This window comes from Thermomyces lanuginosus (genome assembly GCF_041956635.1).
Source record: "Thermomyces lanuginosus strain ATCC 200065 unplaced genomic scaffold VTN49scaffold_27, whole genome shotgun sequence".
Classification (NCBI taxonomy): domain Eukaryota; kingdom Fungi; phylum Ascomycota; class Eurotiomycetes; order Eurotiales; family Trichocomaceae; genus Thermomyces; species Thermomyces lanuginosus.
This window is the reverse complement of record NW_027192361.1, coordinates 1,931,268-1,956,611: the sequence shown is the minus strand read 5'-3', so window position 1 is coordinate 1,956,611 and position 25,344 is coordinate 1,931,268. Positions and strand designations below refer to the sequence as shown.

The 25,344-nt window shown below is 52.6% G+C and overlaps 9 protein-coding genes across 9 annotated transcripts; 6 read left to right on the top strand and 3 right to left on the bottom strand.

The window, feature by feature from the left end:
• Nucleotides 1-1,104: 1,104 nt before the first annotated feature.
• VTN49DRAFT_2993 (uncharacterized protein) lies at nucleotides 1,105-1,479 on the bottom strand (the record flags this gene model as incomplete). The annotated part of the gene is made up of 1 exon (XM_069410779.1): nucleotides 1,105-1,479. The coding sequence occupies one exon, from the start codon at nucleotides 1,477-1,479 to the stop codon at nucleotides 1,105-1,107; it is 375 nt and encodes a 124-aa protein (XP_069269551.1).
• Nucleotides 1,480-2,275: 796 nt separating this feature from the next.
• VTN49DRAFT_2992 (uncharacterized protein) lies at nucleotides 2,276-5,802 on the top strand (the record flags this gene model as incomplete). Its single annotated transcript, XM_069410778.1, has 4 exons — nucleotides 2,276-2,888; nucleotides 2,977-5,304; nucleotides 5,351-5,602; nucleotides 5,663-5,802. 4 exons carry the CDS (start codon nucleotides 2,276-2,278, stop codon nucleotides 5,800-5,802), a joined length of 3,333 nt encoding a protein of 1,110 aa, XP_069269550.1.
• Nucleotides 5,803-6,999: 1,197 nt separating this feature from the next.
• Nucleotides 7,000-9,730, top strand: VTN49DRAFT_2991 (uncharacterized protein; the record flags this gene model as incomplete). The annotated part of the gene is made up of 4 exons (XM_069410777.1): nucleotides 7,000-7,063; nucleotides 7,125-7,218; nucleotides 7,284-8,515; nucleotides 8,568-9,730. The coding sequence occupies 4 exons, from the start codon at nucleotides 7,000-7,002 to the stop codon at nucleotides 9,728-9,730; spliced, it is 2,553 nt and encodes an 850-aa protein (XP_069269549.1).
• A 190-nt stretch (nucleotides 9,731-9,920) lies between these two features.
• VTN49DRAFT_2990 (uncharacterized protein) lies at nucleotides 9,921-10,269 on the top strand (the record flags this gene model as incomplete). Its single annotated transcript, XM_069410776.1, has 3 exons — nucleotides 9,921-9,946; nucleotides 10,013-10,024; nucleotides 10,092-10,269. 3 exons carry the CDS (start codon nucleotides 9,921-9,923, stop codon nucleotides 10,267-10,269), a joined length of 216 nt encoding a protein of 71 aa, XP_069269548.1.
• A 2,019-nt stretch (nucleotides 10,270-12,288) lies between these two features.
• Nucleotides 12,289-13,077, top strand: VTN49DRAFT_2989 (uncharacterized protein; the record flags this gene model as incomplete). The annotated part of the gene is made up of 1 exon (XM_069410774.1): nucleotides 12,289-13,077. One exon carries the CDS (start codon nucleotides 12,289-12,291, stop codon nucleotides 13,075-13,077), a length of 789 nt encoding a protein of 262 aa, XP_069269547.1.
• A 141-nt stretch (nucleotides 13,078-13,218) lies between these two features.
• Nucleotides 13,219-13,470, top strand: VTN49DRAFT_2988 (uncharacterized protein; the record flags this gene model as incomplete). Its single annotated transcript, XM_069410773.1, has 1 exon — nucleotides 13,219-13,470. The coding sequence occupies one exon, from the start codon at nucleotides 13,219-13,221 to the stop codon at nucleotides 13,468-13,470; it is 252 nt and encodes an 83-aa protein (XP_069269546.1).
• Nucleotides 13,471-15,178: 1,708 nt separating this feature from the next.
• On the top strand, nucleotides 15,179-18,124 carry VTN49DRAFT_2987 (uncharacterized protein; the record flags this gene model as incomplete). The annotated part of the gene is made up of 4 exons (XM_069410772.1): nucleotides 15,179-15,322; nucleotides 15,373-15,504; nucleotides 15,566-16,040; nucleotides 16,092-18,124. 4 exons carry the CDS (start codon nucleotides 15,179-15,181, stop codon nucleotides 18,122-18,124), a joined length of 2,784 nt encoding a protein of 927 aa, XP_069269545.1.
• A 1,447-nt stretch (nucleotides 18,125-19,571) lies between these two features.
• VTN49DRAFT_2986 (uncharacterized protein) lies at nucleotides 19,572-23,114 on the bottom strand (the record flags this gene model as incomplete). Its single annotated transcript, XM_069410771.1, has 2 exons — nucleotides 19,572-22,532; nucleotides 22,590-23,114. The coding sequence occupies 2 exons, from the start codon at nucleotides 23,112-23,114 to the stop codon at nucleotides 19,572-19,574; spliced, it is 3,486 nt and encodes a 1,161-aa protein (XP_069269544.1).
• Nucleotides 23,115-23,237: 123 nt separating this feature from the next.
• On the bottom strand, nucleotides 23,238-25,015 carry VTN49DRAFT_2985 (uncharacterized protein; the record flags this gene model as incomplete). The annotated part of the gene is made up of 4 exons (XM_069410770.1): nucleotides 23,238-23,494; nucleotides 23,557-23,631; nucleotides 24,448-24,500; nucleotides 24,990-25,015. The coding sequence occupies 4 exons, from the start codon at nucleotides 25,013-25,015 to the stop codon at nucleotides 23,238-23,240; spliced, it is 411 nt and encodes a 136-aa protein (XP_069269543.1).
• Between the last annotated feature and the right edge of the window lie 329 nt (nucleotides 25,016-25,344).

Sequence of the window (25,344 nt, the reverse complement as noted above, 5' to 3'; positions counted from 1 at the left end):
AAGGCGCCCAAAACACGTGCGAGTAACCGCGGCTTTGCAAGCCTGCTATTTCCGACGACTTTCATCCTTAAGCATCTAGAAACAATAAGCGACGCTATAATCTCGCGATTAGATCGCATGGGTTTTGGCTCTTTTCTTTCTTTCTTTCTTATTTTTTCCCCTCTCATAGAATCATTTCCGTATTTAAAATCTCAGGTATTGTCGTTTTTGTGCGAAGTAACTATTTGCGTCCCTTTGATCAACTTGCGACTGCGTCTATGTCTGACAGGGAAGGATTATTTGCTGACTCTCAACATAGTAGCTTTCCATGGTCTGAAAAGGTAGCTCTGATTTCTCAGATATGGCAGTTTTGTTACTTACTTTAATCATCAACGCCGATGTTTACTGAGGCATGTGCAAGTCAATTTTTTGATGACGGCTTCATCAAAGCCAGCAAGCACCCAACATGGGTACATACCTATATTCTTATTGCAACATGGGCACTCCAGTCAATGGGTACGACGTACGGCGATGGAAGTGATATAGCGACCGTAAGTATGCGAAGTACTCGTGCCGTGTGTCAGCACTGCGGAGCATAAATCGAAGCATTGCGAAGACAGAAAATACGAGTGATGAAGATCAGACCGTGAACAGAGTTCGCTTTAGAGTAGTGACCTTGCAAAGTTCAAGTAATTGATGTGAAGAAGCTTAGAACTAGCTGAAATATGTCCATAGATACGGAGTAGACAATATTGCAAAGATGATGTATTCTCTATCAGCCCAAGAGAAGAGATCGAAAGCAGTTCAAATACCCTGAGCAAGTTCTTCCACATTTGAACCTCGGGCTGGTAACCCCAGGTCTCCAAGGAACCTCAAGCCATTATGAACTAGAATGTGCCTACGCAGTAGAGATCGAAAGCCATACCTATATCAACCCTGGGCACTCTATCAAGTTCTGCTAGTCGAGTTCTTGATCGAATAACGAAAGGATTACCAATATACACCATGTGCCCGGTAGGTACTATATACTAAGTACTCAGAAGGGGCTGCTCAACAAACGGGAAATTGAAGACAAAGCGCTGGATAAAATTATCTAGGTTCCGGACTACGCGTACACAGATTTTTTTAAACCCATCGTGGGCGGATCATCACCACCGAATCGTGGATGTTGAAGTTGATGACGACGCACAACATCCTGTTCAGGGCCCTCAGGGGTCCCAAGGGGTCAACTTGGATCGATACTTCGACGGACTTGATTGGCCCATGGCTCACCACTAACCGCAACCGAATCGGAAGTTCATTGGTGCTAGTCCCAATCCGGCCAACCCCTTTTGGATGATTGTCGTCAGAAGGTGAGTCGAGTCTCCGCCCCTTGCCCAAAGCGGACGTGTGCATGCACCCACCCATCCCAAACGGTTCCTTTTGTCGCCGTTTTTCGACGTGCAGGGAGAATTTCGGCAACAAGACGGTTCCTCTTCGGACCGGACTTGACAAATACATCGCCTGGTCTTCCTTTCCAGTTTGTCAGTTGTGCATGTCTCAGCCGGATAAATCATTCAGCCGTTGCTCAATCAATTCCATCCTGGTTCCTGCATATTAATACAGACTACCGGCTGAACAATCCGCCAACTCATTTACCATTGCTGGCCCGGCCAAGGTTCTTTCTGCAGGTTGGATGAAATATCATGAATTGAATCTATGTGAATTGGATAAATGGAAACGGCTGGGGACGGGCCGGTTCCATTAGGTATTATTGTGGGCAGGAAGACATTCATTGAGCAATTAATGATTTTATTTCCGGCTTTTGAGTTGATTATTCGATTCATCCTTCACTGGAACCAGCGATAAACTTTTAGGTTAGATAGTTAGAGTCAAGAAAATGATTCAACACAACAAGACTCAGGAGCCATTGCTTGCTCGCTGTGATTCGTGAAGAGGTTCGCCGATTGGACCGTCCCTGAAGATGCTTTTCTCCCCGTATTCGTTCCCGTTCTCTGCCATTTTTTCCTAGAGAGCAAAAAGATTCGCCTTTGCTCCATAATCTCCCCGCTCTCCAACATCCTCGCCCACCGTGTGCCCCAAGACCCCTAAGGGACCCAGGTGAGTAGGTTATCTCCAGACTAACTCCCTTCAGTACTGATCCCACGGTTGATTAAAAATAGAACCTACAAGACACCATTATGTCTCGCCGCTGATCTTCTCCTTCTCTCTTCGATCCTCCTCTTTCACCCCGTCGTTGCGATGAATTCCCGCGTTTAGCTGCCCAGAAATGCCTACCCCTGGGTCTGCTACCACCATGGCCCCCGAATCCACCACACCCCTCGCCGATTTCTTCTGGATTGCTGGCGTCGACGGCAAGGAGATTGAGGATACTTATCGCAAACTCCGCGATGAATACAAAGCTAATCGGCAGAGCGCCCCTGGTCCGACGCTCTCAGATACCATTGCAGAGGATGCCGAGCCCGATGAGCAGTCCCTCTCGACGACCCTCGATCAGCGGCCTGGTGCTCGAAATTCATGGCAGCGCCTCTCGAGGGTGTCCGGGGACACTCGTGTCACGGAACCAAAGGAGTCTAACAGTAATCGAAGCAGCATGACCATCCGAGGAGCGTCTTCCCCCAATCGCGTGTCGCAAATATCCAATGGCAGCTCCGACTTTGATTTTGACAAAGCGTTGATGAAATTCGCCTCAGAGCGAGAGAATTTCCTGTCCGACCTCAATTTGAGCGCCGGCGCCATCACGCAGCCCCGGCCCAGGCCACGTCCCCGGCCACAGAAGCCTGCCGGGGAGGAGCAACAACGGCCGACCTCGACGAATCCGTTGAAGTCGGGTATCGGAAGTGTGCGCCGCCACATGTCCTTCCGTGACATGAACAGCATGAAAAGGCAACCGTCTCTCGCTCGGCAAGGTTCGTGGCTTTCCCCCCTCGGATACAAGCACAGAAGATTGTATGCAGCGGGTGCATAGCGCTGACCAACTACCTATGATCTTTGCAGCCTCCGTTCGAACGTCTCGGCGCCTCAGCAATTATAACTCGGTTATTCCCTCTCCACAGCCCCTCGAGACATCGCCTTCGATGCATCCCCTGAAGCGCCGCTTCGAGCCTGTTCTGCTCGATCGATACCCGCCGAAGAACGCACCTCCCGAGGAACAATCGCAGCGGGGCACGTTTCCGGACTACGTGCCCATGTTTGCGTTCCCAAATGACATCAACATTGTATCTTCTGACCAGAAGCCGCGCTCGACGTGGCACGGTTTTGTCATGACGGCTGCCGACGGGACCAAACTGCATGGAATGTGTGTGATCCTGTGGATTCCGCTGGGCCAGAAGGCTGCGGAAGCCTTGGAAGAATGTTGTGAGGAGTGGCGCAAGGACAACATGACGGACGAAGAACGAGAACTGGCTGCCAGCCTGGGAAGCCGATTGGCTGAAGAACGGGCCAAGCTGTCTGCACTTCTTGCGAAGCTGCCCACGGTGCCGTCAGGTTCGCCAGAACGAGAGAAATTAGAGGACGAGATCAGTGCCGTAGAAGAGAAAATCGGACTGATGGCTGACCTCCTCCGGCCCGTGCGACATGGGGCGGCATCCAAGATTGAGGGTCTGACGGACGACACCGGGTTTTGGATCCCCCGCGCGTATGGCATTTTAGGCCGAGATCCGAACATGACCAGCTTCTGGAAAGAATGGCTCAAAGCCGTCGCCGTGCCCAGGACCAACGGCGGCGTGCTCCGGGTGCCTGCGAGTTCCCCGACAGTGGGCATCTGGCAGCCATTAGAGCGCTATGTTGTGAATCTTTGTACGGAAGCGTTCAGTCCCGTCTCCTCCAAGACGCAGGTCGAGTTGGCCGTGCGGGAATTGAGGCTCTTTGCCCGTAAGGAGGCAGATAATGAGCTTCCTGGGTCTCGGAACACAGATCTCTACGCTCTCTTCCGATCTCTTTCCATCAACAACATTGTCGTGCTGTTTGAATATGCCCTAGTTGAATCTCGGATCATCTTCATATCATCGCACACGTCGATGCTGTATCTGGCCATCAAGGCTCTCACAGATCTTCTGTTTCCATTCCACTGGACCGGAGTCTTAATTCCCGTGCTGCCCGCCCGGCTCATTCAGGCCCTGGATGCCCCCTGTCCCTACCTGGTCGGGATCGAGAGGCGATATGAGAAGGTCGAATTGCCGCCAGAAGACTACGTGTTGGTTGACCTAGATGAGGACAAGATCGAGAGCGATGTGCCGCCAACCCCGCTGCCGCGCCACCAGCGCAAGAAACTGATTTCCCTTCTTCAGCTGGCAGCACCTCACCATCACCGGTTCGGTGTTCGGCCGGGGCCACCCGCTTACGCAATCGAGTCCTTCCCCTTTGATTCTTTTCCATCTGAGCACGCACATATCTTCAACGCTCAAGCCCAACCGACACATTTGGCGCGGTATGTCAGTCTGAACTCGTCAGCCTTTGGCAACGACCCCGGCGTGCCGCCGCCGCCTACGCCGATTTACAACGCTTTCCTGCATGCCAGGGATGAACAAGGGCCGATGAGAGGCATCTCGCGCGGCAGTGAGCGGCCTGGAACGGGCTCGACGTCGAAAACGGGTTCACCGCCGTCGCCCAGCGCCAGCTCTCCGTCGAGCGGGCACTTTCCCCCGCCGCCCGTCCCAACCACGTCCATCTCGCGCAATGACTCAGGTTTGGCGTTGCAGGCATCCTTGAGGGAGAAACGGTCCGGTCACTTTGACGCGTCCTCCCGTCGCAGCTCGTCGTTCGGTATGGAATTGCGGAGCATGTCCCGACGGCCAAGCACACCCTTCCTAGGCCACGCCTCCAATCTATCCGTGACAACGTTCAGCACCGACTACGGCGGTACATCCTCCTATGCCCCCTCGGTTTATGCGGCGTCCACTGTGGCGGCGTCGACGATCGTGCCCCAGGTCGTGCCCCAGCCGGTGTCGCATACGGATAGCACCACCTTGATCGAGGGGCACTGCTTGCAACGGCAGGCGCATTTAGACAAGTCGACATGCAGTATCTGTGACGAAAAGGCCGACGAGGCGATGTACAAATGCACGGGGTGCAGGACTATCGTCCACGGCCGATGCGCGTCCATGATCTGCATTGTATGCCCGGCGGCGTTTCACCCGGAGCAGGTGCGCGCGGCGTTTGTGCGCTGTTTTGCCAGCTTATTGTACACGTACAAGAAGTTCCTGCTGCCGGCCAGCAAGGAGCAAAAGAAGGAGGGCATGACGTATCATTTCAACGTCGAGGCCTTTTTGCGGAGTCTACCCGCAGAGCATGCGGAGTACATGGCTCACTTGCAGCACACTCAATGTAAGCACATCTCCCTCTTGTTGGTTCTTCCAGCTGACATTGCTAGGTTTCAACGAATTCATTAGCGAGCGCGAACGGGCGAAACCCAACGCAAAAGATCCCAAGATCGTTCTGTTCGACGAAATCATCCTGTCGAAGCGCAATCGCGGGCGTTCGTCGCTGTTCTCTGGGCGTATGACCACTGATTTTCTGTCCGACACCTCCAACCATCTGTGGCGGTCTGCAGCGGCCACGTCTTTTGCCCAGTCGCGGCCGCAGCAAGGGTTGGTGGATGACTACTCAGAGATCATCAAGAGAGGTAAGTCAAATCATTAGCTCGTTACCGGCCCGTCAATGGCCATTAGCTGACGCAGTTTAGCGCCTGCCAAACTGGATCACGCATTCATGAAGGAGCCTCGGATGGTTCAGGGCATGCCGCGCATATCCAAATCGGCCAACACTGCTCGAAGGAAGCCGCTTCCCAAGATGATGAATGGTCTGGCTATCTCACCGCCCTGACGTCTGCATTCGTTGATGATCAGCGAGGACTTTCTCCCACTTGTACAGCATGCAGCGGTTGAGTCTCGATGGTTGTTTTGTCACGTCACCTGTGGGTTCCAGAGGATAGGGACGACATATTTCCTAGCGTGGTTTTCTCGAGCTCATCTCAAGATGTTTGGTGTTGATAATAAGGGCTGCGAGCGCACGAGTCACGCCGACACGATCACCTTGTATCCATTTGCAGTTGTGTGAAAGGGATTTTTCAGGTCATGTCTATTGGGTACATTGCGACATATCTGTTTATACATGCCTCTCTGTTTTGGACTTGATTATGTTTCATTTGGCCGTTTGAATACTAATCATTAATACCCCTGACCCGCTCTCGCCATCAAATGCATGTACTTTTTTGCTGAGTGGCATAGCTTGTGGCAGTCATTTGTATGTGTATAGGGTTTGACCTATTGTCCAGCAAATACATCCGTTGGTAAACCCAAGCCTTGCTCCAAGCCTCCGTCTCATCAGAGCACACTTCAGGAGAGTGTTCATGGACCAGTATATCTCAAATTAACTCCAACTGGATTTGTCGAGTCGAATATTCTTGAGCTAAGTGCGAGCACAGTGCCTTTCATCTGCCACTGTCTTCGTAGTTTCTAGTTTGGCGGATAGTTAAGGACTTAACTACTCGTATGCTTCCGTAACTGTCGCTGCGGCCAAACGGCGAAGATGATTGGAGGCTAGAGAATGGGGAAAAGCCGATTGGTCAAGCGCGAATCGCCCGGGCCAGCACGAGCGTGACGCTACTTGTTGAAGGCTCGAGTATCTGAACATTGAAGTCCCGTAGCCGCCGGACTTGCAGGGATCGTGCATGTTCCCATGTTCATTTGGTGTGCAACTAGCAGCAGAAAATACTACTATGTTCGGCCCTTATGGCCTCTATTCTTTGTCCTAGAGTCCGAAATGGATTTAGCCTTGAGCCACGGGTGACATCCTTGCCATCTCATGCCAGTCCGCTGGGGGTATATTATGTGCCCTAATCTCCCTTTTCGGGCTCCTCTTCTTCAAGGAGGCTGGCTCTCTTCATTCCGTCGTGGAGGCGCAATGTCCTCTGCATCCCATAAACCCACGAGAACGATGCGATGATAATTCCTTTTCTGACAGTCTTGATAAATACTACGAGTCTGGTTGTAGTTCTTTGCTTTTTGGTCGGCCGCCATCATGTTGTTCGGTGATCTCGATGTTGCAGATGTCTCAGGTCTAATCGCCGCCGCCGTCACTGTGGGTAAGTCTATACGTGTCACCGTTCATGTATTTGAAGTAGCTGAGAAAGTACCATGTGCTAGTTCAAATCGCAATTCCTCTAGCGTTGCCTATTATTCTTCTCGGTATCCTTAAAGAGGAGCAAGCGCACGCAACCACCGCCTCCGCTGTGTCGTGGTATGCTACGTTTTCACGCGACAGGTGTCTGGTTGATCATCGGTAGAACTGACAGAAGGTCGAAGGTCGGTAATCGGCGGCTTCCTGCATGCTTCACAATGGCCGACTCTTCTTTCTGCCGATTCAGCTTCTACTCAAGGCGTTCCTAAACAGATTGAACTGGTCACAAGCACGAAGACGATCTTTGCCGTACTGACGTGGGTTGCTGCTATTGTCACTCCAATCGGGCTCTACGAGTCCATCGTTGAAGATGACAAACCAACGCAGGGCGTCTCTTTTCACTACATTAAAGACCCGTCGGATTTTGGGAATGGGACGCGGCCACGAGTCAACTTACCGTGGAGCCGTATTTGCGGCTATTCCACTTACCCGTACGACGGAGCTTCCGACTACCCAGTCGCATGTCCAAATTCGTTCAGTAATGTGACGACCTTCTCCAATGAAACCGGTGACTACCCAGTAGTGCACAGGCTCGACTCTCATGTGCCAGAATACGTGATCGACACATTTCAAAGTGGCTTGAAGAATATGGAAGATTCCGTGTCTAGTATCTTTGACATAGAAGCGCGATCTTATTCGTGGCAGGTGACTAATGACGATCCGGACGCCATTGTGCACGACAATGGCAAACCATACCCGCGATATGACTTTCAGACGATGTCGAGCAACCTTCTGGCCGACGACTATCTTGCAGTTGAGGGTCTCGTTGTCGACATGAAGAACGGAGGGATCGGATTTCGCAACCATAGTGCACCGCCGTTGAGTAAATATGGAAGCACATGGTCGGAGGATCTTCTCTTTATCGAGCCGGAATCTCAATGTGTTGATACGAACCTGACATTTGACTTCAAACATATTCGTGGATTTCCTCCTGTAAGACGCGATCATATCATCGATCTCATGCTAACCGACCGTGGCGGATTCGCGATGCTGAATTTAACTCGCCCTACGGCCAGTACAGCCAATGCGCAGCATGATCCGCGCCTCTGGGACAGAGCGTATGAAGCTGCCTGGATAAATAATGTCATGTCCATGGTTTATCTGAACGTGACGAATGTTCGAAATATTAGTGACCCGGATGGATTCCAGTCATTCAGCTACCTAAACTCCCACGTGGGAAAGCAATTTCCGTTGACGAGCATGAATAACACCAGCCGCGATGTTAATGTTGGCATTGGTCTCAGACGATTTTGGATTAGTTACGTATATGGACAGTACTTGGATGGCTTGGACTTTGGACAATGGCCCCTGCTCAAAAATCCCTTTAACGTGAGCCTCAACGACTTCTCCTTGGCGGGTAGGACGCCCTTTGTTGCTGTTTTATTACATCCACTGACATTGGGAATTAGCATCCAGGTGTTCCGGTAAAAGTGGCCACGACAATAACAATGTCGATGATTTGCCTGCAGCATGCGGGTTGGTGTATGGTGTCGCGCGTCGCACCGATGGGAAATCGCCTATATCTTTCGAATTAGGCAGCCGCTGGACAATACCTCTCTACTCGTGCACCATGGTCGTTAAGGCCACAATCAAAAAGGTGACGTTCAAGTTCAACGGGACCGATAATTTGTCCTCCTTGAAGGTGACTGAAATTGCGGACAAAGTTTATCCCAATGAGTCGTCTAAGCCTCTCTGGGGAATTGAGCGTTCGGACAAAAAGCTTGCAGACGCAAGGCCCCTCTGGGGGCTGATATCAGATACGTACCAGGGCAACATTAGCTTGCACACACTGAGGCAAGAATCTCTTTATCTTCCTGGATACGAGATTGGTCCCCACGGGGGGATCGTTTTCAGCAGACTGTACCAGAACCTCCCTGGAGCTGATTTCTACGTTCGACAAATGATCAACCTTTTTGGAGGGCCGCAAGTTGGAGATATCAATGCCGTCGACTATACGAGACCACGAGACATTGCCACTCTTCGAAAGATGCTGGAACTTTCCAGCAAAGCAGAAACAACTCCGAAAATTCTGAACTTGATTTGGACCGATCTTGCGTCTAATGCTGTCATTGGAACAAGAGGCCTGCACGGTGCGAGAGTCCAGGGTTCCGCTGCGGGCGAATTCACAGGGCCATCATCGAACACCCCTCCCGTCACATTCATGCGGAGACGAATTCGTTATCAATGGGCGTACGCTGTTCCGGCCTTGGCTGTTCTCTTTGTCGCCGCTATCATTCTATTGGCGACGGTGGTACTCGGCTTACTGAGACGAGTTGGCCCAAGGAAAATACGGCGATTCCTCAATAAAACGTCCCAGGGTCGTATCTTGACAACATATCTTTTTGGTGGAAAGAGCGAAACTGAGGTGCAAGCAGTAACAGGAGCTTACATACCGGGACAAAATTCGAGGGAAAAATGGGTGCAGAGTTTGGGCAAGACTCCAGTCACTGTGGGGGATGGGCAATGCTATTCTCTCTCGATTGAGATGGGCTCTCAGACATCCCAGGCGCTGCCTTTGCCTCGAGGAGTAAGATGGAAAAATAGCCCAGCGGTCTACGAGTACGAACGATGATCTGGGCAACTATTATGTCGATCGATTCCATATTTTCCTCAAGGCTCCTTCAGCGCTGGGGTGTATTACTCAATTTTGCGAAATATAAGCTCATTTTTACTGGCCTATCGACTTCCTACGAGCCATCCACTTCGATCTGCTCGGAATCATCTATTGTTTAACAGCATTTCCGTTGACGATAATGCATTCTATGTACTATTGCGAGTACTACAAACCGTAAGTCAATTCTCTCTTGTACTCTTCTTCCAAATTAGTATTCGCTTACCGGTTGTGATATGATAGTCAGTTGGGAGCGTTTTGTTGCATGCATTCATCATTGCGAAGAGTGTTGTTTGACAAGACGCACTCTACATGCTCATAGCCCGGCTCGCCACAACATTTCATTTCCTCGAAGGCTCAATTTCGATCCGATCATCGGGAGATGGTGTGGAAGCGGGGAACTACGTGCAAGTTTCAACCTTGCAGGCCGATTGAAGTTCGTCGTTAGTCATGGCAAGCAACTAGACCTCGGCCGCGGCCGAGATCTAGGCCAAGATTAGTGAGCAATCCGATTAACGGATTGACCTTCTGGCACAGCAAAATGAATGAAATCCTATGAATTACCTATGTCATTAAATGATGGTGCTCAGAAGCGTTCTAGAATTTCGATGCGCTGCCAGGCCCACGTTTACAACTCTTATTGATAATTCGACGTCATATGCGGTTCTTGACTTGCTAAGCAGCCGGCAATGTTTTCATTCAATTTTCACCACGGCTCTCTGTTCTTGCCACGGGTGTCGTTTGGTTCGGACTGATTAGTTATCGAATGCGAGTGCAAATCCGACGGTGAGGCATTTTCATCTTTGCTTACAAAATACTCTCCGCAGAGAACTGTTTGGTACTCCGTATATCCTTGGGCGTTTGATATTCGGTTCCGCGCCGACCCTTGGTTACGGTTCACTTTTCCACCCGCCCAACCCCACGGTGATGAAACGATTGAATGATCCGATTGTTTGGCTCTGGCGTCTTGTGCTGTTTCTACTCGCCGGAAATGGAAATAAGAAAAAGGCACCGAAGATAGCAGGGGTAAGGCATCCGCATGGGAAGACGGTTGAAACATGGAAACACGAATCGATAGACTTCTGGAACTTCTTTGCCGACAGGAACAATGGGTGATAATACAGCTCGGAGATTGCGGTTTTGTATGTAGAGGACTGATGGACTCAAGCCAATGTTCCCAATGTCCACCTTTCATTGCGCGACTTGTCAGGCTGCTCAGGCGTTCTTCAAAATCAACAATACGAATAATGAAACATTGGCCTAGAATTGATGGATAATCCACAGCGCACGCTGACCATATACGAATAGGGCTTCAGTCTTGGATTGCAAGAATGAATCCCGAATCCTAGCGATACAGGTTCACTGTTCCTCGGCAGACCAAAATGGTCTGCCGAACCTGACATCACCCAAACGTGAAAGGGGAATGCTCCTCGGTATCCGCGTGCAAGGCACAGGGCGAGCAGATGAGGAGAAAGAAAAAACTCTGCCAAAAAATTCCAACGTAATTTCTGCATCATGGCAGGTTGTAAATTGGAAAGATTCCAGATTTCGCCGCAGTTGGAAACTGATGCCTCAGGCCGTAAGGATTCCAAGGTTCCAAGGTTCCAGGCCCTGGAGGTTCAAAGCTAAACTCGATTTGGTGACAAGGGCCCTGCCCTGCGTACCTGAAACGTATTCCCAAATGGGATTAGCTAGAGTTTGATTTGTGGAACCGCGTGGCACCGGCGCAGTGGGCCAACCGCGAAAAGTCGGCACGGTCGAAACAAAAAGTCGGATCGCCATCTCTCATTGGCGCGCCTGTTCGGATTCGAGTTCCTCACCTTACCGTATTTGGTCCATGTTCAGTGCGAGAGTTTGCCCCTGGTGCCTGAACTTGATGGCATGTAGAGTTCAGCAATGGGCAGAGAACTTGATGCCAGGGGAAATTCCGCTGTCTTTCGGCGGCAGCTGGGGGCCACTGGGGTTCGAGGAAGGGTTGTCGCCGAGCGGACACGTCACTGAGTCGTTCAAGATCGGGAGACATATTGCATGAGAGGAATGCATGACGTGGTTGGTTAATGCCCGTTGGTGGGCTCGATTTGCGATGATTTTCTACGGATCCTCCGGCTGAAATGAGATCCATCAGGCCATCCTCTCCTCGGTTTAGGGCGGAGCGGAGAGTTGAGCCTACGGTGCCACCACGGCGGAGATGGGTGGATTCCACTGCAACTCTGGCATTCCTCTGTTCTACGCTGGAACCCCTTGTCAGCGCAGCTTTAAATTGTGCCCAATGCCCCCCTCCAGATCAGCCCTTTCTCATTCCATCCCGACCGTCATCTTCTCTCGTCACTCCCTGACTTGAAAAAGTCATACGCTCCTTGGGCATTCGTCAATCGCTTCTGCAGTGCAGACCACGTTCTCTCCTTTCCACATCATCTACAAAAACAATTTTGGGATCGCCCGGCCGGTTCCTCCATCCAATCCAACTCCGCTTTTTTTTGCGTGCAATAGTCAGTCCTTTGATTCAAAAGTCATTCACAATGGCCATCGTTTCCAAGTTCCTCACCGCCGCGGTCGCCCTCGCCGCCTTCGCATCTGCTTCTCCGATCAACCACCAGGGCAAGGGCCACGGCCATAACAACGTCGTTTACACCACCGTCACCGAGACCGAATGGATCACTCTGACCACCACCATCACGGTCCCTCCGGGTGAGACCGTTCCGCCCTCGACCACCTTTGTCCAGGAACCGGCGGTGACTTCCTCGTCGTCCTCTATCCCGCCCCCGGAGACCAGTTCTGCCTCTGCCCAGACGGTGAACGCTGTTCCTGCTCAGACGGAGGAGGCTCAAACCACTCAGAGCAAGAACACCCCGCCGCCTGCTCCTGCGCCGACAGAGACTCCGGTGACCACGCAGACTCAGAACAACCCTCCGCCGGCCCGAACCTCCCCTGTCACTCCTCCTCCTCCTCCGCAGAAGGGCAATGAGGGCAGCGGCTCCGGCAGCGCTCCGGCTGCTGATATCAAGACTGGTGACGGCACTTTCTACGACACTGCGGAGTTCTCGACCAACCCCAGCTACTGCGGTACCACAAACAAGGGCAGTGAGGAGAACGTCGTTGCTCTCTCCAAGGCCATCATGGACCAGAGCCTCTGCGGCAAGACCATTAGCGTCTCTTACAACGGGAACCCCCCGGTTGATGCTACGGTGGTCGACATGTGCCCCGGCTGCTCCGCGACCTCCATCGACATGTCTCGACACCTCTTCGCGGCGATTGGTGCCACAGAAGATCTGGGCCGGATTACTGTGGACTGGTGGTTCAACAACTAAGCGACTTTTTTCTCATCTTTTGACCATTATGGTGTGACGGCGACGGTCACAGCCGAAATTCCTTTTTCCTTTCTACTGTGCATATTTTATAGACTTGTCTTCTTTGTCCGTCCCTTACTTCCCGAACCAGGGATAAGGCTGATGGATCTTTTGTCTTGTTCACATATGTTTTCTTCTCGGGTTTATGTGCCCAAGGGCATGTGGAACGAGTACATATCTCTTTGCATTCTTCTCACCTGTTGCAAATTCAGTCAGGGAGTTTTTCACGAATCAATGATGACGGCTGGCAGCGTCCGATATGATGATCTAAAAATTAAAAGGGCTCCTGGCGAGTTGACAGATTTCAGCCGGTTCTGGAAAAATATCAAAACAAACAAGGGCGTTTGTGTTTAGGGTCTAGGTTAGCAAAAATGGAATGACTGGATTGACGGACTGAAACAAGCTTCGAGGAATCGTTTGCTGATCGGTTCTATTAGTGAAATCGTAAGGAGTTAAGCTCAAGAGCCTGAGTAGCTGGATCTGCGGGAAATAATACGGAGTACGGAGTAAAGCATGTGGAATCATGTTGCTTCCATTGTAATTGGGTGTCGAATTGGATGGAGGCTGTTTTCAGGAGATCAGTCAATGGGTGGGAGGGCTGTGATCAGCAAGCCGCTCGTATCCTGAAATTAAACGGGAGCCAACTGTCGTGGGGTTGCTCTGTTCAAAACGTCCGAGCACCTTTTCAAAAGAGAAACTCTGTGCGACCGAGCACTCCGTGCGCAGGTTACAAGATGAAGGCTTCGTTCTTTGAGCCCAGAATAATCTCGCATAAAACTGTGAAAGTTTGGTGTTATTTTCAGCACCAAATCAGAGGTAAGATGCCGCTGTTAGTGTGTGTCAAGGATGAATTCGTGATTGTGGCTTTGGCATGAATTTCGCTTGCAGTTTCTCCGTAGGCGACGGCTTAGCAAACAGTCATCGCAAGGGATTGGAATATTTTGAAAATTTGCGCATCAAGCCATCGACATTCGACGCCCGTTCAGCAGAGGAAGTCGACTCGACGATCTACTCGACGATCTACTCGACGATCTACTCGACTCTCCACTCGTTTTACAACTCTTTATTACTCCGTAACGGGCGTCTCCCAGGGGTTGAAGCGGCCAAATGGAAGTGGAAAAGGGGTGTGTGGACTTCGGGATTCCGCATGAGGCAATTACTCTCCCGCCGGGATTGCTGGATTTGGTCGGGGCTTGTAAGATCACGTGAATAGGGTTCGATATTTGATCACGTGGATTGAAAATGAAAATGACAGTTGGCTGGTTTTTCTGCAGCACAGGAGGCGCTAGCAGCGCTAAGGACTCTCGGCAATGGCCCGAGCTTCCAGCTGGCATGGTGCGGCGAAAAGGAGATGTTCCTTGTGGCCTCCTGCGATGGCCGCAAAAAAAAAAATCATCACCTTCAGGCCGCCAATTTCTCGTCAGGCCCATCAATCACAGTTCAAGGCAAAACACGGCCGCTGATCTGAAGATCATGTTCGTTTGATCGACTTTGCAGCTTGCCCTGTATCTGCAAACCGAGCCCACGTCGACCACGATATGATGGCGGCGCAAGTCCGTGCTAGTTTTAATTTGTCAAGAAGCTAAAATGGGCCCAGGCTGAGCCGTTCCTCTCCGCATTGTGGTGCGAATTGCTCGGTAATTATGTAAGACGGAACCGGCCCTCCTCCAATCTCGGCCGCCTGAAGATCAGCGTTTTTCTTCTGGTTGACCCGGAACATTGGGAAAACATTGTTATTCTTCTTACCTGGATTTGTTCCTTTTAATTTTTTTTTTTTTTCCATCTTTCAACTGATATTTATATGTATAGGAATACTGGTCCAGCTGGTTAGTACTTACCCTCCTGTTGGACTATGTACATGCAGCGGCGCCACCATACACGAGCTCAACACAAACGCCATCGTGCGGTTCCAGGTGCGTCGAACCGGGCTTGAGGGGACGATGGAGGTGATGGGCCCAGACGTTGCCCACTTGCTATATACATTGGGACGCCTGGGAGAAAGTCTGGAGAGTATAGAACGAGGAGCGTTGGGAAGCCAGAGACAATAATCGCCGCCATCACCATGGACAGCCGCGCCACGCGGTCCCGGGCCGTAACGATCGTCATCTTCATCCTGGCATCGATATTCGTCGCGCTGCGGTTTGTCTCACGATGTTGGATCGTTCGCCGGATTGCGCTGCACGACTATATTATGTTGTTGGCATGGGTGAGCTCGACTTCATTGCGCCACTCTGTACCGTGCGCTGACGGGCCTAGGTAATTGATCTGGCTTTTGTTATCTCAATCAGCTATGCCACCTTCAAAGGTCTCGGCTTGCATTCCGAAGATGTGCATCCGGACAACGAGGTTGCCGTCAACACCGCCGAGTACCTTGCTACCGTGTTCTACGTGCGTCGGACCATCCGCGACCAGATGAATTAGCTTTGTTTTGCTAACTGCCACCGTCTAGAATCCCGCGCTGATGGCCCTCAAGACCTCTATCCTCGTCTTCTACCTCACCTTGACTCGTACCGATAAATCCTTCCGCTGGGCCAACTATGCCACCATATTCGTCGTCAACGCCGCCGGCCTGGCCCTAACCATGCTCAATGTGTTCCAATGCTCGCCGGTCCGCGCTGCTATATATAATGACATTTCAGACGCGCATTGCGTCGATATCGTTACTCTGTATCTGTCGTCGGCTCCTGTAAATCTGGCAACCGACGTCGCTATATTCTTCCTCCCGATTCCGATCCTCACCCGCATGCGTCTGCCCAAGAAACAAAAGATAATTCTCGTCGTGACTTTTAGTTTTGGCTTCTTTACCGCAGTCGTCGATGTTTTGCGGGTCGCCTACTTGCAAAGTGCCGCAACAACGCGAGCGCTTACAATTCAGAACAATCAGGAACCCCGACCGCACTCGCTGTCATCCCAGGATTTCTCATGTAGGACATTCCAAGCTTTGAAACTGACCTTCTACTGATCCCTTTTTGCAGGGTATGGTGCCTTCACGCTCATGTGGTCATCCGTCGAGGTCAATATCGGCATCATTTGCGCATGCGTGCCCAGTCTCAAGCCGCTGGCTGCGCGTCTCCTTCCCCGGCTAATTCGGGGGAGTGGTGATACTGCGACAGCCAGTGCGAACGAAATCCGCTATTACGACGCACGTAGTGGTTCGCCGTCTCCTTCTCGATTGGAGCCGCCTCCCTCAGCACCAGCGTTGGCATCCAGCCGTAGAGGTTCTCGGCCCTCGGCTTCACCCCAAACATCCAACCGCGGAAGCGACAGCAGCGCAACACAGGTTTCTTCGGAGCGAACTTACCCTGAGGAATATGTGAATATCATGGACTTTCTCGCCGCACCGCCGCCTGGCCATCCCGACATGGAGAGCAGTGTCGCAACAGATGGAGGATCCGCTCCGCAAAACATCACTTTCTACGACTTTGTCACCATTAAGAAACCCAAGAGTATGTTGAAGATGAGTAACCGCGAGTCCATTCCTCCTGTCGCCCTTATAACGATCCTGTTCTTTCTCTGGGGCGTCGCCTATGGGTTCCTAGATATCTTGAACAGCCAATTCCAGGAAGTCACCGGCGTCAACGAATGGGGGTCGATAGGGCTGCACGCGGCGTATTACGGTGGGTACCTGATCGCGCCGATGACGGTGGGCTGGTGGGTTCTCTCGCGGTGGGGTTTCAAGCGGACGTTTATCACGGGACTCTGCATCTACGCCTGCGGAGCACTGATCTTTTGGCCGTCGGCGGTGCTGACGTCGTTTGCCGCGTTCGCGGTGTCCAACTTTATAGTAGGCTCTGGGCTCGCGATCCTAGAGACTGCAGCGAACCCTTTCATCGCTCTGTGCGGACCGCTGGAGAACTCAGAGGTACGCCTGAATTTCTCCCAAGCGATCCAAGCGATTGGCAGCGTAGTGGCGCCGCTACTGGCGAGGAAAGTGTTCTTCAAGTCGGTACATAGCGCGGCGCGCCTGGTTGAGGTTCAATGGGCATACCTCGCCATTTCGTTGTTCGACATTCTCCTGGCCGTGGCGTTCTACTATTTGCCGGTGCCGGAAGCGTCGGATGATGAGTTACAAGAGCTGGCGGACCGGCGTAAGGAAGCAAACTCGTCTAAAGTCGCCGGCCTCATCCCAACCGTGTGGTTAACGTTTGGGCTCGGCGTTTTGTCAGAGTTCTGCTACACGGGTGCCCAGGAAGGCCTATCGACGACGTTTGAGGCACTGGCGGTCGCGAACCGTTGCATCGGGTCCACGCCTGCGTGCCCTGGTCCGCTTCAGCCGTTCGACTACTTCCTCATTGGGCGAACCTTATTCGCTGTTGGCAGGTTCCTGGCCGCACTTGCGCAGTGGTTCCTACCGCCGCGGTGGATCCTGCTGGCGTCGTACGTGGGCATGCTTGTCTTTGCCATCCTCATCCGGCAGCTGACCGGAGTGGCTGGGGTGGCCATGGGACTGATGCTCTTCTTCTTCGAAAGTGGCGTGTTCAGCACCACCTTCGCCATTTCGCTACGAGGGCTCGGCCGCCATACGAAGCGCGGCGCTGCCATCCTAACCACAGCCGTGAGCGCGGCCGCTATTTTCCCCTGGCCGCAGCTCGCCTACCGACTGGCCCGCAACAAGGCCGAGCACCCGACCCGCCGTTCGTTCATTGTGATCGTTCCGCTGATTGTGGTCGGGTGCCTTTTCCCTCTCTACCTGAACCTTGTTCCCGACGCGCACGAACAAGTCGACCCGATCCCGGGAGTGATCATTCGCCACGGTCCGAAGGAGCGCCAGAGACGTCGAACTGCGCGCTCGCGGCCAGGTTCTGTTCGCCACTCTCGACATTCGTCGCGGAGCGGCGGCAAGGAGATGGTCGATTTTCCCCGCACCGCCACCGTTTCTTCACAAGGTGGTGTCTACTCCCGGCCACGGAGTGTGATCGACCCCAACGAGCGGGTTGATGGGGATGATGTTCGACACCGGGATGGATGGCAAGGAGTAATGCATGATCTTGCCCCATGGCCGGATTGATCTTTTTTTCTTTTCTTTTTACATAATTGATCAATCTTTTTACAATCATGTTACGACGTGATGTCCATGATGCCCTGTACAGTACAGTATAGTATACTTAATAATTTTTTTTTTAAATAAGGATTTCAGTGACACAAGAATGTCCCAATAGACACTGCTATAGTTTCTTCATGGTTTAATGGTTCTTCGGTCACAAGACCACTTACCCTTCCTTTCCATCACACATGCACACTAGCTTGGCACGCCGCCCATACCCCTCGGGAGGTCACGGGTCCGCCCACGGGAGATCCCGGAGCGACCCGTCGCGGCGTTAATTAGTAATAATAATAATAATAATGCACACTGCAGGGCTATGCATCCAGCAGGAGGTTAAGGAAATGCACATCCTTGCATAGATGAATAACCTAGCCTACGGATGTCCGTCCACTGCATCCGCTGCGACTCCGGACCCGGTGTCTGGACCCCCCATATTTTTAGACTTTTTTTTTTTTTTCTTTTCCTAACAAGACCAGATCGATCCGACCCGACCCGACCCGATCGGTGGATATCTCCGAAGAGATTTGATGACTCAGGTCATAAATTAAATGGCCGTCCGGTTTTTTTTTTTTTTTTTTTTTTTTTTTTTTTTGAACCTTGGAAAATGAAAACCTTGAGGACCTTGGAAAAAGAGAAAACCTTAGGGCAGCAGAGCAGAGGTAGACAAGAGCTACCTAGGTAGGCTGGCTGCAGGACTTTCGGAGCTTGGCGCGCATTGCATCTTATCTGTCCGTGCAGGTGAAGAAAAAAAGTTTCCATCTGTCAGATCAGATCGGATTTGAGCTGAATCAAACGGGGAAACGGGGATCGGGGATCGGGCTAAGAAAGTTAAAAAAAAAAAAGAGCTGGCTGTAGGCGGCTTTTGTCTCACCGCAAGATTTCAGATCTAGATCAGTTAGGGCCTTATATTGCTATTTATGGGATCCATCAGAAAGTGATCGATCTATCGGTGGAAAAAGACCGACCGAGGTCGCTTTTGAATTGTTCTAGACAGGTGGGCTTGAGTTTGCGTTTAAGCACTTTGGTTCCCTGGATTGTTGGTAGAAGAGATCCAAAGAGGAAGCAGAGCATTTCATTGTATCACCTAATTCACAGGTAGAACTTTTCTCTACTCCAAACTCTCCGCAAAAGTACGTTAACAAAAGATCAAAATGACAAGAGGACATCAATCCATGCCGAACCGAAAAATGCACCAAAATGCCTCCCCCCACCCCAAGAATGAAATCAGAAAAACAAAATGGGTAGAAACATTATTTGCAAGAAAAAACATGACAGAACATCTGAAACGATTCCCATAGCCCATAGGTATCTGGTATCTTTCGTAAATCATCAAAAATCCCTATAAGAACAAGGTCCGAAGAAAGGAGGATACATATATGTATATGTACGGTATAATGTCGGGATATCATGTCTAACCAGTCGTCATCACGGACTTCACCTTGGATGAATTCGTCCAGTTGAGGAAATCGAACTTTTCTCGTGTGGTCGTTCCGGTGGAAGCATTGCCGTTGCTGTTGCTATTGCTGCTGCCGGCACTGAGGTCTGTGGCGGTGCGCTGGACGGACGGGGCGGCTTCGCGCGGCTCGAGGATCAGCGAGCGGCGGTAGTAGTTCTGGAAGCTCTTCTCGCCGTTGGAGCGGACGCGGATCAGCTGGTCCTGCATCCAGGCTTGCAGCTCGGGAATTTCGGTCAGTCGGTAGGGGATCTGGAATCGTTGCAGCTCGCTGATGATCTTGGCCGTCTTCATGTGCTTGTCAAAGTTGATGACCTCCATGCCGCCGTGCTCGGTCGGCAGCGTGCGCGTCGCCGGGTTGCCGTGGTCGACAAAGGTCAGGTCCGTCAGGTAGACGCCGACAAAGGGCAGGCATGGCGGGGTTTGGTTCTGCAGCCGCTGCCGCAGCACCGCGTAGTTGCGCGACACGTCGACAATCTCCTTGAGCGATTCCAGCGTCGTCTTGGTCTTTTGCGACACGCACTCCCACGTGCGCTTGAGCCGCACAATCGTCGACGAGTTGAGCGAGCAGATAATCGCCATCAGCGAGTCGTAGTTGTTCAGCTCCAGGCATTTGCTGGCGATCTTGACCCATTGCTTGATCACGGCCGCCCGACGCTTCGGCTCCTCCAACTGCAGGATCGAGTCCGCCACCAGGTTCGTGAGGTCGGTGGACAGCGTCGACATTGCCCGCACATTGACCGCCAGCGATCCGCTCTTCTTCATCCATTCCGTCGCCAGCAGCTCCTCCGGCAGGATCGAGCAGAAGATTCGCGACTCCTTGATCGTGATCTGCCGCGCCAGCTCCAGCGGATCAAAGTCGAGAATGCTCACATTGGCCGATCCCAATTTCCACTGCCTGAGCAGATGCAACTGCACCTTTGAGATGATCGGTGCCGGCATCGGCGTGTCCGGTGCCACGTACTGCGCAATCGCCGTGTTGGTCTTGCCAATTGACGACACCAGCCGCGGAACCACCGGTCCGTGGACCGTCGAGATCCTCTCCGTCAGCTCACACAGCCGCTTGCCCGCATTGGGCAAAGTCGCCATCAGCTTAGTGCGAGCAAATTCCGCAATGTATGGGAGCGCCACATTGTCGCAGTCATGTCGCCAGTGCGACTCCAGCCATCCCTTGAACACATTGTACACCCGCAGCCGTACCGGGCCCGCCGCATGCGGCGAGTCTCCAATGTAGTCGAATCGGTCCACCAGCGCCTCTGCAAATCCCTGCGGCGAGACAAACAGTCGGAACGTCAGATAGAACGTCGACACAAATGTCGCATCCGGAGTTGCTTGGTGGCCCGTCAGCCGCTCCACCAGTGCCGGTAGGCTTCCGCCAACAACCTGGCCATCTTTGAACATGAGCTCGTGGGCAAACGTCTTTTCGAGCACGTTCGCCTCGGTCTCTTCATTCTCCTCCGCCAGCGTAGACTGGCTGACGCTACCCTTGAGCGTGGGCACCTCCTGCTGCTGCTGCTGCTGCTGCTGCTGTTGTTGCTGCTGCTGTGGCTGTTGCGGCTGTTGTTGTTGTTGTGACTGGCCACCGACATCCGGCGACGTTGCCCGGGTCGACGTTTGCGAAACACCGCTCATCTCCGAGTCCCGCATGGCACTCTGATAAGTGAAGGAGCTTTCTGTGCTGGCAGTGCCGCGTGCCTGGGCCTTCTCCTGGTACGTCGAATCCGACGGGCTTGCGCCCTCCACTGTAGTGGTAGACTCGATAGGACTTCCATTGGTAGCGGTTGGGCTTGAGGTCGCTCCTTGGGACAGAATCGACGTCGACATGGTACCGTCCGAACGAAGCGGAACCGGGGCCGCATCTGGCGCTGGGATGCACAGTGGTGGCGGGGGAAGACGCATATTTGGCTGATCCGAACCCTTTCCAGCCGGATGTTGAGGCGACCAGTCAACGCCATCGGCAGACGGCTCCATCTCAAAGTCTCCCATTTGCTCCAATGCCGCGCGACCTTTAGCCACGCAGCCGCCTGCTGCTCGCACGCAGTCCGTCGCTGCAGCAACCAGGCGCTTACCCTCGTCAGGCATGAAGACCACATCATCTTCTGAGTCGCTCGACGGAAAGGCATCACCCGCCGCGTGAACCAATTCCGCAATTCGCTCGTACATGGTAGTTTTGGCTTGCTCCAATTCCGATGCTCGCTGCACGTCATGATCACGAATTGCCTCGACAACGGTTAGCAGAGCGCGGCATGACTGCACTGCCTGCTGCGTTGTCATGATCAACTCGTTCGACGAACGAGAATGCAGGTGCAAGCCAATAAAGGAGCCAAGGACGCCCAAAAAGCCGTCATATGCGGCACTTAGACGCTCTGAAGCCATGTTCGGGTTGCGGTATGCTGTGGAGGAGCCAGCGCACGATACTCGGTGTGAGACCGAGACTCGCTTGCTGCCTTGCATTGACGCGCGCTGAGGAGCATGCAAAGTCCCACTCTCCGACCGATCGGAAGCTCGACTCAGGTTGGAACGGCTCACAACACTTCGACGCTTTTCCGTTGGGGATGTGCCGGAAGCCATGGGATCAGAAATCGAAAAGGTATCCGTCGACGGGGTCAACAGAGGAGTATCACAGGGACCGCTAGCCTGCTCAATTTCCAAGATCGTCGTGCGTGTCATGCCAGCATAGTCATTCCACACGTCCAGGAACCGAACCCCGCGGGTCACGATCTTGAAAGACTTGAGCAGCATTTCATCAATCACCGCCTCTACTTCCTCCTCGGTTGGTGCGCCGTTGGCCAGCTCCTGCAGGCGCTTGGCGGTCTTGACCAGGGAAGACAGATCGGCCAACAATGCCTTGCGGTTCCTGCGCAGGGTATCATGTTGTTGCACCAGCGGAGATTCACGGGTCAAGCATTCAGATTTTTCCTGAAAGCCAAATACTGTCAATATATGCCACGGAAGCTAGAACAGGTCCCCGCTTACCAGAAGAAATCGCACCCCAGCAATCAATCCTCTCATCAAATCTTGGTTGCCAAAGTCACGCAGTGACGTACCACAACCACCCCGGATCATATCCCAGAAGTCCGTCAGGGCCTTCAGCAAGGGTCTCATGGGCAGTGGATCGTAAGCTTCGCAGTAGTTCGTCGGGAGCCAGCCCCGGTCCCCCGTTTCCAGCAGGGTGCCATCGGCCCAGCCATTGACGTGCACAGAGTGCACCAAGATGATATCCCCTTGGTTCAGCGGGAGGGTGACGGTTGACGGAGACAGAGACCCCGAGGGGTGGAATGGATAGAATGCACGGAGGTAGTTATGGAAGACCGGATTGTTTTGGTCAACAGAGCCAATGCTCTGTCTCGCAGTGGGCGTCGTCGGCGGCGTCATTTGTCCTTTGCGAGCCCACGACGCAGAGGAGGCAGTGTGGAAGGTTAGATGCGGAACGGTTGGGCGCTGTTTGCCCTTGCGAAGATTCAACGGAGCGACGTTCGGTGGTGGAAGTCGACTTTCCATGATCTCGCCGTGTCCCGCGAGACGAGCGGCCAATCAATGGTACTCCCGGCGTCTCTCAAGCAGCTCACCAGATCGAAAGGCGGGATATAATGAGGAGATGAATTCGTTCAACGAAGACAAATCTCAATGATCATGGTCACCAGCGGCCACCGATTGGCTCCAGAAGCAGACAGAAAACCCAGAGTGTCTTTCGAATGAGGGAGAACGGAAGGACGCGAGATGTCGACGCGGAGCAGTCCAAAGGTCGACCGGGTTCCAGAAGCGGGGGAATCTGGACACGGTGGAGCCGATATCGATAGAGATCAAGGAATAAATAGTATGTAGGGAGTCTCTATCCGGATCTAATGTGTTTATTGGACGGCACAAGGGGCGGGAATGTCCTATGGCAGGGAGGGTAAATATGGAATGCCACCACATCCCTCGAGACTCGGGCCAGACGTACCTAGATCTGCGGCGATCGAGATTGTTTTGTTTGTCTTCTGAACTATGCTCGGTGTAAACAAAGGGATCTCGAACCCTTTGAGAGTAGAAAAGTCACCCAATCAAGGGGTTGTCGTTGACTGATGCCCAGAACAACGAGCGACTGGGACCGGCAGCGCTAGAAGCGAAAGAAGAGCCCGAAACACTGCAGAAAACCGAGGCAAAAAAAAAAAAAAAAAATACCGGGGAACGCTCAGACACTTCTTGGAGTGTCTCTGCACATCCGGGTTGGTGAGAATGGCCCGTCGAGATTGGTGGAGGGCCGAAAGGACTCTGCAAGACACACGCGACGCACCCGTCGCCAGTACGCAAGGGCAAAAGGAGTGGGTGTGTTGATCTCCAATTTGATTGACCCAGCGTTAGTGGAGGCCAACCCCAGTGGCGATGGATCGAGCTCAGCACTGTGCTTTTTTTTTTTTTTTTTGCAGTACGTGGGCACCAATCTGAGAGCGAACGAGAGAATCTCGAGCAAGAGAGAGGCGCCGAGGGAGAGAGAGCGACAGTGGGAGGCCAGATCCAAAACGATTGAGAGAAAGGAAGGGAATCCTTGGGGTCGGGAAAGAAAAATCCAAGGTGAGGAGAAAATCAGGGCCCAAGGGCGAAAGGGGGCAGTTGGAATAGGTTAGGCCCGTTGAAGAGGAGACTTGTGACTAGCGATCCGTCTGGGCTACTCGTCGATACTACTACACACGCGATTACCTGGACTTTTAGCTCAATTTTCGAGGAGCGTTTTCTCAGATGGTCCCCAGGGTTCTGGCCGAGGGCGAATGGTGATTTGCTCCACCGGACGGGGCGAACGGGGGTGACGGTGCGAGACAAGAAGCTCGCAGGGCGCCAGTCAAGGGTGACAGACTGACAGCTGGGCCATCACGACGGTTCAGCAACGGCCCATCCTTAGTGGCAAAGCTAAGAAAGGCTAAAAGTCAAGCGTCTCCTTTCGCGCTTAGCACGCTTGGAGCTTCGTTCCAGAAGCCCCGCAGGGCCCCAGTTCCAGTCTCGGGCTTTTCCATAATGAGCTTGCTGCATGCATCACCCGATCGGCTTGCTCTGGGCTGCAGCAAGACTCGACTTTTCGGTTTCCTCTGGAGCAGCTTGCATGTTCTGGATGCGATGGGTTCTTTTGCGCAGTCCCGGTGCAGGCCGCAAGGATTTAGGGCTTTTTTCGTGCTCATCGGAAAAACATATGACTCCGTTTCCGAGTCCGAATGGGAAAACCCGCCAAGGTTAGCTCCGATATGCGGTGGACCAGAGTCCTTTTCCGCCACCGCGATGTTGGTGGACCTGGGAAAACTTGTGATTATTTCTGTTCTGAACTTTCTCTCTCAGAAGGTCGGAACTTGGGCCGGTTGACCAGATGAGCCAGAAGACCGGGACATGTGTTAACCGGATTCGTACCGATAGAGTCCCTGACCGGAGACCATGGAGACAGCAACCGATCACTTGCCCAATGCCCGGCTGTGGTAAGGGGGAGCGGAGAATGGGAGGAGTTGGCCTTGTCCAGATACAGGTCCACGACCGTGAGCCATCAGAACCCAGGTGGACCAGGGACGGGATCCAGGAGCCGTAGTACGGGGCAGCCGGGTTTGTTTACGTGTTTGGGAGTTGGAAGCTAATCTAAACCTAACCGTCCTCGTTAAGCGTGAAGCGGCCGTGGATGGAGCCGATCGTGGAGGGTTTCGAGTCAGTCCATCAACATTTTTTGCGTGATCGCGAGTGTTCGTGAGATCCATGGTTCCTGGGAGCCGATAGG